This window comes from Podarcis pityusensis (assembly GCF_964106645.2).
Source record: "Podarcis pityusensis genome assembly, chromosome: 3".
Lineage (NCBI taxonomy): Eukaryota > Metazoa > Chordata > Lepidosauria > Squamata > Lacertidae > Podarcis > Podarcis pityusensis.
The window spans coordinates 19,043,263-19,057,668 of NC_138026.1; the positions used below are offsets into that span (position 1 = coordinate 19,043,263).

The 14,406-nt window shown below is 39.0% G+C and overlaps 1 protein-coding gene across 1 annotated transcript; it reads left to right on the forward strand.

Moving 5' to 3' along the window:
- The first annotated feature begins 614 nt into the window (after nt 1-614).
- Nucleotides 615-14,091, forward strand: TDRD15 (tudor domain containing 15). Its single transcript, XM_080998895.1, has 4 exons — nt 615-754; nt 3,610-3,681; nt 4,838-11,073; nt 12,393-14,091. Exons 2-3 carry the CDS (start codon nt 3,675-3,677, stop codon nt 11,047-11,049), a joined length of 6,219 nt encoding a protein of 2,072 aa, XP_080855021.1. The 5' UTR covers nt 615-754; nt 3,610-3,674; the 3' UTR covers nt 11,050-11,073; nt 12,393-14,091.
- Nucleotides 14,092-14,406: the final 315 nt, after the last annotated feature.

Sequence of the window (14,406 nt, forward strand, 5' to 3'; positions counted from 1 at the left end):
CCCCGAGCCATCTGAAGGCAATCCTGCATTTAAAAAAATGTTTCACGTTTTACTATGTTTCAATATATGTCGGGGGCCGCCCAGACTGACCCACCAGTCAGACGGGTGGGAATATAAATCGTAAAAAAACCAACACCCCATGACGGAAGGGGACGTCCCTCTTTCCATGGGAGAAAACGTGGAAACGCTCCCACTTCAGCAGCAGGGGAAAACATTGAAGCCGCCCACCCCACCCCAAACAAAGGTGCCAACCCTGGGGGCGCCCACCTTAACCCGCCCTCCCCCAAAGCCAACCGTTCCGGAAAGAGCAGAGCCAACGGCTCCCTCGGGCCTAACCTCCCCTTCCTTTGCAGTTGACGCGCCTCTTAACCTTCCTTCGGAGTCAACGCGGCGGCGGCGGCGGCGGCGCTTGGTCCCTCAGGCCCGCTTCCTCCGGCGCCGTTTAACGACTCCCCGCCTCGCGCCCGGCTGCCTCCTCGCGAGGCGCACGCGGCCCTTGGGCGGCCTGGCGCGCTTTCCCCTCAGGCCTCCTCGCGGGGGCCTTTCTTCCCACTTCTGGTTCCTTCTCCCCGAGGGCCGCGTTTCCCCCTCGAAAAACGGCGCCCAGCCGCTTCCTCCTCCCTCAGGGCCGCTTTCGCCTGGGCTGTTGCAGCCCTCGCCTCGAAGCCGGCGGCTGTAGTCGGAAAGGCCGCCGCTTCTTCGTGCCTCGCCTCAAAGGGGGGAAGACCACTCCCCTCCTCGGATTCAGTCCCAGGTAAACGGGATTGTGGGGTTGCACCCCGAAACCTGTGGGGAGGGGAGGGGGAGAAAGGGCGAAAGGAAAGGGTTTCGTCCCGTTTCCCATCCTACTTTCGAAGAGCTTCGGGGAGTCGAGGCTTGAAATTAGCTTTTTCTCGCCCCCCCCCTTAAAAAAATACACGGTATTTTCTTGCTTCCTCGTCTTTTATTATGTCCCTTTTGACTTTCCAAGAAAGTCGGTATTTTAGCTACCCGGAAGTGAAAGGAGCTTTTCTGCAGCCCCCCGAATATGTTCTGCAGCCGCGCCAATAAAAACCATCGTATATGTGTATATGTGTGTGTGTGTGTGTGTGTGTGTGTGTGTATATATATATATATATATATATATATATATATATGCGCGCGCGCGCGCGCGCACACACATACTATATATATATATATATATATATATATATGCATACTGAGGGGTCTTTGGGAGCCCCAATAAAATATTTGAGAAGGCCAGGCCTCCCCACAGTTGATGGGCATTTTAAAGAAGGTTGGAAAACGTTTATGGACTATATGGGAAATAATTGTGTATAGCTGAAAACGCAGGCAGCATTAAGATAAATTCAGCAGTGTAAATGGATTTTGGTGGATGCCATAATCATGGAATACTGAATGGTATAGTTTTTGTAAAATATGCAGGGATTTATGACATGTAAAATGAACCATGGAAAGAGAAAAAGGGAAGTCATTGATATCTTAAGGATATAAAATTAGTATTTTAAATGGTAAGACAGAAAATTTAATAAAAAATTAAATACACACACACACACACACATAAACAAAGTTGATGGGCATTGCCATTCAAATAGTGTGTGTTGCACACCACATCATGTGACTGATTATGCAGAGTGGGGATTACCCCCCCCCCCATATTTTATTCCAAGTTGACACAACTGTATCTATCTATCTATGAAATACCAGAATGGTAGCCCCATTTGTCTCTTGCAGCAAAATAACCTCCACGCGGCACCTTAAAGAGTAAACAAATAAGCTTTCTCTGGTCTACCCAGTACATGTGTACATATATGCGGTTTAGTATTAATAAACGGGGTAGATGGGTATAAAATGTGGCCATTTGTATCCTGATTTAGGCTCGGCTGATCTCAATCCGGTTTCCCAGTGGTGCTGCTTTGCACATTTCCTGGAAGCAGTCATGCGAATGTGATCCCAGAATCACAACATAGTAGGGTTGGAAGGGACCACAAGGCTCATCTAGTCCAACAGTGCAGGAATCTTTTGCCTAACGTGGGACTTGTTTTTTTTTTTTTTAAAATATTTATTGGGGTTTACAATAAAAATAAATATAATAAACAGTATAACATATATCTTAACATAGTTTCACATTTTCTTTGGACTTCCTCACATCTCCCGCTCCCACTTTCATCGTTATAACTTTTGCCAGCAATTTATTATCTTATTTGCATACTTATGTCCCATCTGTATATTTATAATCTTGTAATTCTCCAAAAAGGTTTATATTTTCTCAATCTCACTTATTATCTTAAATCATCTAATTTAGTGGTGCTCAATTATTTATGATCTAGCATCCTGCTTAACATTCACTCAAATTACAATGTTTTTGTAAATCTTAAATTTCTGCCTAACGTGGGACTTGAACCCGCGACCCTGAGGTTAAGAGTCTCAGGCTTTGCCGCATGTTAGTATGATTGTTGTTTACATTTCCTCATTTTTACAAGCAAGCTTTGTATCTACAAGGAAGCTTTGTATCTCTATGTTTTGCTTGCTATCCTTTTATCTATAGATGGAATGTATTTAAAAGAGCCTTTCTTAGGACCAGCATATTTACCGTTTGTGAGGCTAATAGTCCAGTCCTGTACAGGTCTACTCAGAAGTAAGCTCCATTGAATTCAAGTGGGACTTTGGCAAGTGAGTGGAGGACTTTAGCAGAAACAAGGAACATAGGAATATGCACATTGGACAGTTCTCCTCTTCCTTCCTGTGTTGTTCATTTCTGCTTCACCTTCGCCCAGCTGCACCCTCACAAAAACAAAATATTAAACAAAATTGCTATGCCCATTATTGTCCAGGTTGGTCAGATTTAAAAAAGAAAAGAGGATAGTATTCCTGCATCTTTAATAATTGTTCAGTAGGGGGATTTTGAGCCCTACGTTGGGCAAAAGATTCCTATATTGCAGGGGGTTGGACTAGATGACTCTCATGATCCCTACCAACTACAATTCTATGATTCTGTTAAATATATGGAAGCACTGTCCTCTTTTTCAAAAACCTGGCCACTTTACAAGAGGTTGAAACAAGGTTTGATAGTTCCTGGGTAGACTATAGCACAGGCATAGGCAAACTCGACCCTCCAGTGCTGGTCCTGTTAGCTGGGGATGATGGGAGTTGTAGTCGCAAAACATCTGGAAGGCCGAGTTTGCCTATGCCTGCTATAGCAGTTTTATAAAGTGAAAATGAAAAACCTGCTTTCAGTGCAAGTATTCATATCTGAGACGTATTAAAACACAGAAAAACCTTTTACTTGATGTATCTGGTAAAAGCACTGATTCAGTTTAGAGATGCACCGTAGGGATATCTAGATTATTTAATATTTGCCTAGATGTTGTTTAGTTATTATTTAAAATAAACTTTGTGTTTGAATTTAAAACAATAGAAACAATGCAGTTTCTATTTTTAATTGTTTTTCTCCACCCTGATAAATGAGTGCAGGGGAAGAGAGGGAAAAGACGGTTTGGTCAAGTGTTAATGGGATGCAAAAAATAAAAATTGATTAAAGCACAAAAACACACACACTTAAGATTTTAAACTACATGACTTTTCCATGTTTTCTTCAATGCTTTACAGATTTTTTTTACTCCTCCTCCCCCAGCTGTTTCTGGACAGATGCAAAGCTGTGAATATTTTGAGATATGGCAGGTGAGATAAGATTTTTGAAAAATGTTTTGGAGAGAAGATGAAGCAAGAACAGCAGTTTACTGGTCTTTCTGCACTTTGCATACATCTTGTCCCTTTAGTTTGTTTACATATTAGTCTACTTTTGGGTGATGTTTAAAAACCCTGCCGTTATACAGCACTGTCTCATAGATCTTCCTTTTTAATGCTAACTGAGATCTTCCTTTTTAATGCTAACTGTAAAATATAGAGATGACTTTGCAAAACATTGTGAACATCTCTCATTACTTATTACTTCTTGTTAATTTCATAAATTGCATCTTTCATCTCAGTCCATTCTTTCCCCTAAATTGCTTAACTTTTTACTCTCCTTCCAGTTTTCTCTAGTTTCCTTACCTGTATTATTGCCAACTGTACTAGAACTGAAGAATGCATTTCCCCACTATGTGATAAAAGAAATCATTTGATTATTTAGATGACTCAGAATATTGGACTGTTAGTTATGTGTAGAAATAGGCACTGTCTGACTGATCTTTTGAGGCTCAGTAATTTAGGCTTAGGGTATCACTTAAACTTACCGTATAGATTTGGTTATATTTATATATTAGAAAGATTTAGGTAAAGGTAAAGGGACCCCTAACCATTAGGTCCAGTCACGGACGACTCTGGGGTTGTGGCGCTCATCTCACTTTATTGGCCAAGGGAGCTGGCGTACAGCTTCTGGGTAATGTGGCCAGCATGACTAAGCTGCTTCTGGCGAACCAGAGCAGCGCACGGAAACACAGTTTACCTTCACGCCGGAGCTGTACCTATTTATCTACTTGCACTTTGACATGCTTTCGAACTACTAGGTTGGCAGGAGCAGGGACTGAGCAATGGGAGCTCACCCTGATGCGGGGATTCGAACCGCTGATCTTCTGATCGGCAAGCCCTAGGTTCTGTGTACATAAAAATAAACGGTTACATAATTTCCAGTAATATATAAAGAGAAGCATGGTATTCAAATATGATATTTCTTTTGATGTAGTAGAAGATAAATATAATATACTTGAGACTTTGAGTTGGTGTGCCCTATTGGCAGGGAAATATGAAAACTGGAATGGTATCAAACCTGATGACAGAACTGTCAGTTAAAGTCATATATTACCTGATTATGTCAAACTTTATTTTGGTTTTCCAGGTAGGAGAGTTTCATCTTTGTCAACCAAATTTCTAGATGTAGACCTGAAGATTACTGATGTAAACTACCATCCAAAAGAAGTTCTTGTGAAATTTCAAGGCAGATATAACACAGATTGTGAGTTTGATTACCATATATTGCAAAATGAAATACAGCAGGTATCCAAAGTGAAAGACAGTGTTGGGATTGGCGAGTTTTGTTTAGTAGAAGACTCTGCTTGTGGAGAATGGTACAGAGGAAGAGTAGTACAAAAGAAGAACTACATCTATGAAGTATTTCTTATGGATAGTGGGAAAATCCTGGCAGTTGATGAGACACATATTGCTTCTGCTATTGATGAGTTGTTTCAACTTCCTCCCAAGATGGTTTGTGGAATTTTTGGAAATATACTTCCAATTGAAGAAAAATGGACTCCAAAAGCTCTGAATTACTTTTCGTCATTAATAGATTTGCAGATTAAAGGCCAAATACAAGCCATTCTACCACACCAAACATTTCTGCTTGACGTGCCAAAAATCACTAGTGATGTGGTTGAATTAAAATTAGGCAAACTTGTTGATGGAGATACATTCTGTCTTATTGTAGAAATGTTAACTGAATTGCCACAAGAGCTGCTTTGTAAACAGATGCCAGATTTACTGCAACAAAAATATACAAGGCCGGATTCTGTATTATGTAATGATCGAATTCAATCAGAAGTTCAACCAATTATGAATAACCTTCAGCCGCTTTTATCTATTGGTGGGATAGAGAAAGTAAAAATATCAGTGGCAGTCAGTCCAAGTAAATTTTATTGTCAACTGCTGCAATACCAGGTAGAGATGGATGAGTTGACAGCAAACATGTCTTCCTGTTATGAAACTAGTACAGAAAATGTTCCATCCTGTGAGAATCTAGGAGTCCTCTGTGCAGCAAGACGGAGAAATGGCCAGTGGCATAGAGGAGTGATACAACAGCTGCTTTCTGATAACAAAGTGAATATTTGGTTTATGGATTTTGGCAGCTATGAAGCTGTGCCTTCCAGTTGTGTTTTAAAGCTTCAACCAGAATTCATGTCAGTACCTAGGTTTTCAGTTCCTTGTGCACTTTCCTGTCTTAGTTCTCAAGATGAAACTGTAAGAAACGATCAACTAAAAGAATTCAAGGAGGCCTTGCTAAGACAAAGTGTTGTTCATGCCCACATTGATTTATTCAATGCTGATGAACATTTGTATTACGTTACACTTCTTAAACAAAAGTCTGCAATGCATTATGAACATCTACCACAGGGGAGTGAAGTGATTCCAAAACTTGACCCATCCTTTAAGACTAAAAAATCCTGTACAGGTGAGGGTATAAAAATCTCTGATACAGATCCTGTTTATGCCGACTCTGTTCATAGGAATACTGTACAATCAGGAGATGATTCAGATTCAAAAGGCACTCATTTAATGTGTTCTCCTTTAAGAATTCCTTGCAAGAGAGCAGAAATGCAAATCGGTTCTGTCTGTGTTGCTTTTGTAGTATATGTCTTGAATCCATCAAATTTTTGGGTTCAAACTATTGATTGTCGAGATGAGTTTGAAGCCTTGATGAAGAAAATTGCAGCTGTGTATGATACAAGTGAAACTGTTGACAAGATTCTAGAAAATCCAGAACCTGGAAAACTATGCTGTGCCCGGTATAGTAAAGATATGCATTACTACAGAGCTGTTATCAGGGAAGTGATGGACAAGAGTATTGATGTTTATTTTTTAGATTTTGGCAATACTGAAACTGTACCACTCTTCAATGTGAGAGTTTTGCTTCCAGAGTTTCTAGAATTACCAGCTTTGGCCGTTTGTTGTTCACTTGCTAATGCATTTCCAATCGAGGACATATGGATTAAAAAAGAAACTGACTTCTTTAAAAGCATTGTGTTCGACAAACCGCTCACACTGCATGTAATTGCACAAAAAACCAATAAGTATATTGTCAGTGTGCAGTATATGAATAACTCAGAACAAACTGATGTTGTTTTGTCCATGGTTCAGGCTGGATATGCAGAATATTGGGAAGTAAAGCAAGATCCCTTTCAGAACATTGTGGGAGATTCTAAAATGCAATGCTCAAAACAAAAGATACATAAAAAGAGTTGGCAGAAGAAGAATAAATTGCGGAGTCCTCTGACAAAAGAGCATGCTGTTACCTTCCCGCGGTGGGAAAACACTCTTTCAGATAAATTGGGAAACACATCTGGGAAAGGTGATACCCCGAAGCCTTATAAGGAGTATCGGTTTAAACCAGGAACTGTATTTGATGTCGTATGTTGTCGTAGCACTTCACCAGGTAACTTTTTCTGTCAGATGCGATCTAAACTGCCAGAGCTATTTAACTTGATGCAACAAATTCAGTATTATTACAACACTCAAAAAAGCCCATATGAACTTGGACAACATGCCTGTGTTGTGAAACATTCTAAGGATGGGAAGTGGTACAGAGCTGCTGTACAGCAACATGTGTCTGAGACAGAAGTTGATGTAGTATTTGTAGACTATGGTAACCAGGAAAGAGTTTTGTCAAAAGACCTCCAAGCTATTCTTCCAGAATATCTGGTCTTGGAATGCCAAACATTCAGATGTTGTCTTAATACGGTCACTGAATCCTTAACGTTTGACCCGTACAACTGGACTGCAGAGGCATGTAGAGATTTTGAGCGCTTTGTTTCCTCTTCTAATGATCTGCTGACCTGTACGATTTCTGCCCTAATTCTTCGGAGCCCCAACTATTTATATAATATCGTTGACTTACAGACTCCATTCACTACTTCGCAGCAGTTTCTCTTAGAATGTGGTCATGCCCAGTCTCGCTCTTTTGAATTCGCAAGGTCCCTTGTGCCGCCATTCTCTCTGTACACATTTTATTATTCATCTTTTAACATGAAGATTGGAAATGAAGAAGGGGTGTGTATAACACATATACACAGCCCTACAAAATTCTATTGCCAACTAAATAGAAATGTAGGTGCTATAGACAAACTGTTTGAAAAGATTGCAGAGGTTAGTCAAATGACAGGCTATACAGACCAGCTAAACACTTGCAATTTATACTTAGCAAAATATTTTGAAGATGGCCTCTTCTACAGAGCTTTAGCATCTCCTATGGGCTCATCAGATTACTTGCAAGTATACTTTGTAGACTTTGGGAATAAACAATCAGTAGCAAAAAGAGAAATGATTCCTATTCCAAATCATGCTTCAGAATTATTATTTACTCCTATGCAAGCTATCAAGTGTTACCTTTCAGATCTAAAAGATGTTGAAATTACAACTGAAATAAATACATGGTTTGAGAAGAATTACTTGGGGAAAGAAATGAAGGCAGTAATCGTATCTAAGGAATCTGATGGGCAGCTTGGTGTGGAGTTGTATCATGGAGATCTACAGATAAATAGGAAGATTAAAGAATTATTGAAGCACACACAAAAATATGGTGTTGACCCAAAAATTATAAACACACCCGCAGAAAAGACTGTTGGAGACAAAAACGTGTTGCATAAAGTCAAGTCAGAAGCAGTTAAAAGAAAAATTAAAAATGAAGTAGTTGGTTGGAAGAGAGAAGCAGAAAATGAAGCAAATCCTGGCAATCAGAGTGCTGGAAAAGAAATTGCATTTGATCTGCAGAAACAGAGTACAAGGTCTGTAAAGCTCCCAGCAGCCTCAGATAATACAGAATTGGCCTTGCAAAGCAATCCGAGACAGAGATGCAGAGATACATATTGTGAATCTTGGACTGAGTGTGATAGCCCTCCTCGGGGTTTGAAGAAGATGCCTCCAGATAAAGAGTTGCAGATCTTGAAACAAAAATATTTTGGAGAAGAAAGGTGTAGTGGTACCAGGAAAAAGTACACAAACCTTCCACAGCATCATATCCAGGCAAATTCCAAAATGTTAGTTTATATTTCTTCTATAACTAGCATGTCAAGTTTCTATATTCATCGTGCTGAGGATGAGAATGAAATTGTGCAGCTTGCTGAGAAGCTGAATGGAGACTCACTGGTTCTAGAGCCAGAAACACATGCTGAACTCGAAGAAGGTGACATGGTTTTAGCAGAGTATGAAGCTGATTGCTGCACATATAGAGCTGTCATTAGAGGTATTAAATCAGAAAAATCTTTTGAAGTAGAGTTCATTGACTATGGTAACTCATCAACTGTGAATGCATCAAAAATATACAAGATGGAAAAGGTTTTCTTAAATTTTCCAAGATTCAGCATACACTGTTTTCTTAGCAAAGCAAGATATGCATTTCCAGATAAAAGTTGCAGTAGCGATATGGCTGCCTGCATTGCCAGTAAAGTAAATAATCAACTATTAGCGTTAGAGTTTTTACAACAGCATGGTGAACAGTGGGAAGTTGATGTATTCTGCCATGAAATGTCTATGATCAATGAGTTAGGTTTACAGAATATGAGTCTGTTAAATCTTAATGAAGTCGTAAAACATCTTCCAATAACAGATGTAGATACTGATGGTAATGACCAAAGTAAAAAATCAGAAAGCCGAAATGTGTCTGTAGTATTAATAAAAGCTGGACATCCTTGGGAGAGCCACCCTAAGATTCCCTGCCAAAAAATAAAGCCTGGACAGCTAGAATTGGCTGAAATAGGTCACATTTCAAGAGATGGACGTTTCTATATAAAATTGAAGAAGGATGCCCAAATATTTTTTGATTTAAACGTGATGATTACCCAAGAAGCTGAGAAGAACTCCTTGCTTGCAGTGGAAAATATTCAAGAAGGGTTAGAATGTTTGACAAAATCAAAAGAGACCTTGAAATGGTATCGATCTGAAGTTATTAAAAAGTATGTGAATGAGGGTCACATGTTAGTTTTTTTCATGGACTTGGGAGAATATGAAATGGTGTCATTTCATGACACACAGATACTTAGTGACAAGTTCAGGAGTATTCCCCGGAATGCAATGCCTTGTAAATGGGCTTGGGCTGAAAACCTAGTGGACATGTCTCTTGAGAGCGTGTTGAAGATTATAAAATGCCATGAGATCAAGATCTTGTTTCTGAGATACCTAGAATCTACTTTTATGTGGGAAGTGGATATTTTAATAGATGGGATTCTCCTTTTGGAATACTGGAATCAAAGATCTTGCCAAAGGGTGCTGGAGAAATGTAACTTACCAGAAAATATAAAAATGGGCAAAACAATGCCTAAATTGTCATTCAGACCAAATTCTGTTTCCTGGGCACCATTCCAGAATGATCAGTATTATACTGGGTTTGTGACGTCTGTCACTGATCCTTCAAACTTCTGTATCCAGTTAGAAGACTCATTTAAGTCTCTAAACGCTTTGTTCAAGTTACTCTCTGACCTTCCAGAAAACCTGCCTACAATTCCACAGGAGCTTGTCGTTCCTGGTACCAGTTGCTTGATAAAGATTGGATCTAATGAAAAGTGGAACAGAGTTGAAGTTTCTGAAGTCTCCAAACTCTCTAATCTCTTAATAGTTACTTTTATTGATGATGGGTTATCAGTTCCCATCCCCATTTCTGATAGTCACAAGCTGAAAGTTATCCCAGAAGAGCTTGCTAAATTACCTCGATTAACTTATCCTTGCTCTTTGTTTGGAGTGTCACCTGCTGATGGGGAACACTGGAGTGATGAGGCAAAGCTTAAAATTCAAGAATTTCTTAGTAGACAAGGTCTCGCATTTAAGCTGAAACAGTGCCACAGTGGGCAGAAGCTAGAGGCTGTTGTGTTATGTGATAAGAACAATGCAGCAGATATATTGGTTGCTTCCAGATGTGCTGTGTATTCAACAACTCCATATTCTTTTGGTTCAATTAATAGTGCAGAGCTTCATCCATTGAATTCACAGATATTATGTGATTCATCACAAATATGTGGTCAGAAGAATTTGGATGCACAGATTGCTCTGCTGTCAGTTGAGGGGGGAAAGCCACAAAATTCAAGTTTGCAACTCAGTTGTGCTTGTGTTAATGTTTCGAGAGGGAACAGCTCAAAAGGACTGTGTTCAAAGAGAAAAGAGTGGCACAAAGCTTGCTTGCACATTAATGGAAGAATGACTGAAACTCGGCTTAAGTATGACAAGAGATTTTGTGAGAGAGAAAGGCGACTCTATAGTACAGGCATACTGTCAGAATCAATCCACGAAATGCATGGTCTTATGGGACTGAGCACCAAGATTGATGGGATGCAAATTTATGAAGAGAGCTAATCACACGAACGCTTCACTAGAAAGGTCAGTTTCAAACATCTTTTAAAACTACCTTTGTTCTTTCCTATGCATTTAATAAGAAATATATTTAAACCCAGATGTAAATGCAATGAAGCCTGGGATCCAAAGAATCATGTACTTAGTTTTCCATGCCCAAGGAGGGGGCACTGTGAACTTCCATAAACACTGGGATCAGTTGCCCTATGTTGTAGTAGTAGTAGTAGTAGTAATTACTATTGTTATTATTACAGATAGGTAGCCGTGTTGGTCTGCCATAGTCAAAATAAAAAAAATCCTTCCAGTAGCACCTTTAAGACCAACTAAGTTAGTTCTTGGTATGAGCTTAGTTCTTGGTATGAGCTAACAATTTTTATTGTTATTATTATTATTTATATCCTTGCCATCTGACTCGGTTTCACCAGCCACTCTGGGCAGTTTCCAGCACATAGAAAAATATGATAAAATGTCATTTCATTAAAAACTTCCCAATACAGGGCTGCCTTCAGATGTCTTCTAAAAGTTGTGTAATTCTTTATATCGACATCTGATGGGATAGCGTTCCACAGGGAGGGCACCTCTGCTGAGAAGTCCTCTGCCTGGTTCCCTGTAACATTTCAGTGAGGGAACTGCCAAAAGACCCTCAAAGGTGGACCTCAGTGTCCAGGCTGAACAATGAGGGTGGAGACACTCCTTCACATATATTGGACTGATGCCGTTTAATCCAATGTGGTTTTCACCAAACCTCTTTAAGGTGTTTGTGTGTAAATTTAAAGCAGAACATGGATTTAGGATGGGACATGAATCCTCCTTCCTCCACAGTTGCTTTTCTTTAAATTTCCTTTTAAAGCTGCTTTTTCCCCTATAGGGCTTACTTGCAATCTAATAGGCCCACTAGAAGGAATTTTTTTTTTTTTTTTTTTTTTTTTAGGGAAGGAAATAGGGGCATGTTTGTTCAGGAAAAGTCTTAGTCATTATCATATTCATAATAAATCCTTCTCTTTCACACTCGCAAATTCCTCTTCGTAGGAATTTAAAAGTGATCTAGTCTTGACACTTAAGTTTGGTTTGACCCCAGTATTCTATTCACATGAATGTGACTCTGTGCAGTTCCAGTTTGGCAACAGCCCAGTGAAAACTTCATGTATTTCTGGAACTGATTATGCGAAGTCCCCACATATGTAAGGCATGTCTTTGAAGTCATGCACAAAGAATTTCAGGTCAGTTGTTGTTTTTGGAAATGTTTCATTTGCTGTCTACATAGAGCATCACTTTACATTAAACCTAGGCAGTTTATTGTGTTTGTTTTGTCCCTAATCATGTATTGATAATTACTTGCTTTCCAGGTTAAAAACTGATAAGAAGAATTTCAACAGTTGGAAACAAGTAATGGATCTGGATGCCAGTCAGCGCATCAACTTTCACGAGAAAATTAAAAAGGAATTATTTAAAAGGAATTACACTTCCGTAATCACAAAAATAACAACAATCCATGAACCCGAAACGTTTGTAACAGGTCTACAAGGTTGACCTTAAGCTTGCAGCTTTTTCTTAATTTTCTCTTGATTTAATATTTGCTCTTGTAATGATCAAAAGGGAGTAGTATCCTTGCCAACAAGTGCACAATGGTCCTCTTACATAGTATAACATTTCACCACCATTTTATTTTATTATTGAAATTTATACTAATACATAACAGTCATTTGTAAGTTTTGTCTGGTTTTCAAAAATAACCAGCACCAACCAACCAGATTCTGAGACATTGCAATAAATGTTCTACATGGTTTGATTGATGTACTCAAGCTGGAATTGCTCATGTATTGGTTTTCATAAGGGAAAGTAGTGTGAGAAGCAACAGCTTTTTGTTCTGACATTTGCTGAGTTTTGTGGGTGTTTTCTTTAAACACACTGTTAGGGGAACTGCGCCTACCAAGGACTGCCAGTCTAATGTTTAGCAACCAAAAAAGCTTGATCTGACCTAAACTTCATAGGAAGTTGGTCTTTTGATTTCAATGGAACTTATTTCCAAGTAAGTGCAATTGCTGAATGCAAATACAGTTGCGAACTACCACACGTTTTGGCATTTTAAGTGTTTCTTTTTACAATCTGCTGCTTAACTCACACATTAATTAGGACCCAACACACACACACAAGTTTACATGCAAAACAATGTGAGCAAACTCTGCAATACATTCTATTGTATGTGTGTCATGTTGTAATAGGAAAAGCTGTAATACATGAATATTTAGTTATTAGGTCATAAGGAAAAGTGCTGAATATTGATTTGTGTTTTAGCTGTCTTTCCTATTTTAATTTTCTTTGTGTATGTTATTTGATTAGTCATAACGCTGATGCTTACATCACACAGGTATAAATGTATGTGTATCAGGTGTCCAGGGAGCCTCATATGTGTACCAGGGCACGCTGAATCTCACATTTCTACTGCTGAAAGTCATGCTGCACTGGATCCCAATTGTGAAGGTTCCCCAACTTAGTGCAGTTCCATTGAGAAGTGGAAGTTCTGCCTGTAGCTCAGTTTATTCTGAGACACATGTACACCTCTCCAGTCTGCTAATATACTTGATCTGCAGCATGTCTTATAATCTGCTGGTTAATTTCCACAAATGGATGGTATATTTTAACCAATGAATCTTGTTTGTGCCTATGTGATTTGTTTAACACAATTGGCTTTAAAAGTGTTCCCACATTAGTCTTTTGACGGGACAAACAGGAGATTGGTTGCTTCTGCATATATAGGAACTAGAATTGTGTGTTGATGTACTATCGTATACGTCAGAATTTTCAAAGTAATCCAGTTGCTAGATTTTATTCAGCTACCAATTTAGCTTGTATGCTAGGAAATATGCATGTAGCATAAAAATTATGCACATTCTTATTGAACCTACTAGAAAAAAGCAGGCCTTTAAAATTTGTATTTTAAGTTTTGCAGGATATATGTAAACTCTGTAGATACTTTGTTTACTGAAATGAGAGTGCTCTTTTATTTAAACTGATGGTAACAGCAATAAATCTGTGGTAAAGGTTTAGGCTGTCTATTGCTTTCTAGTACAACACTGTCCTAGCACTTGCTGAAAGCTTACTTAGTAGAAACAAATATAAAATTAAGTCCTGCTGCAATCAAATAAATGCTACTTTTACATAAGGTATCAGGGACAGGGGTTTTTTCATGCCAAGCAAAGCAATCATAATATACAGTAAATCATATAACTGCTGCTGCTGTTTGGAATCATTTGGTGCTGTTTCAGTATTAAAAGCAGGAAGCAGTTGGCATTGGGTTTTTTCCAGGGTTTGTTGTGAAGACATTGTTGGTATTTAAGTACTGCTGTACCTTTTTCTGGG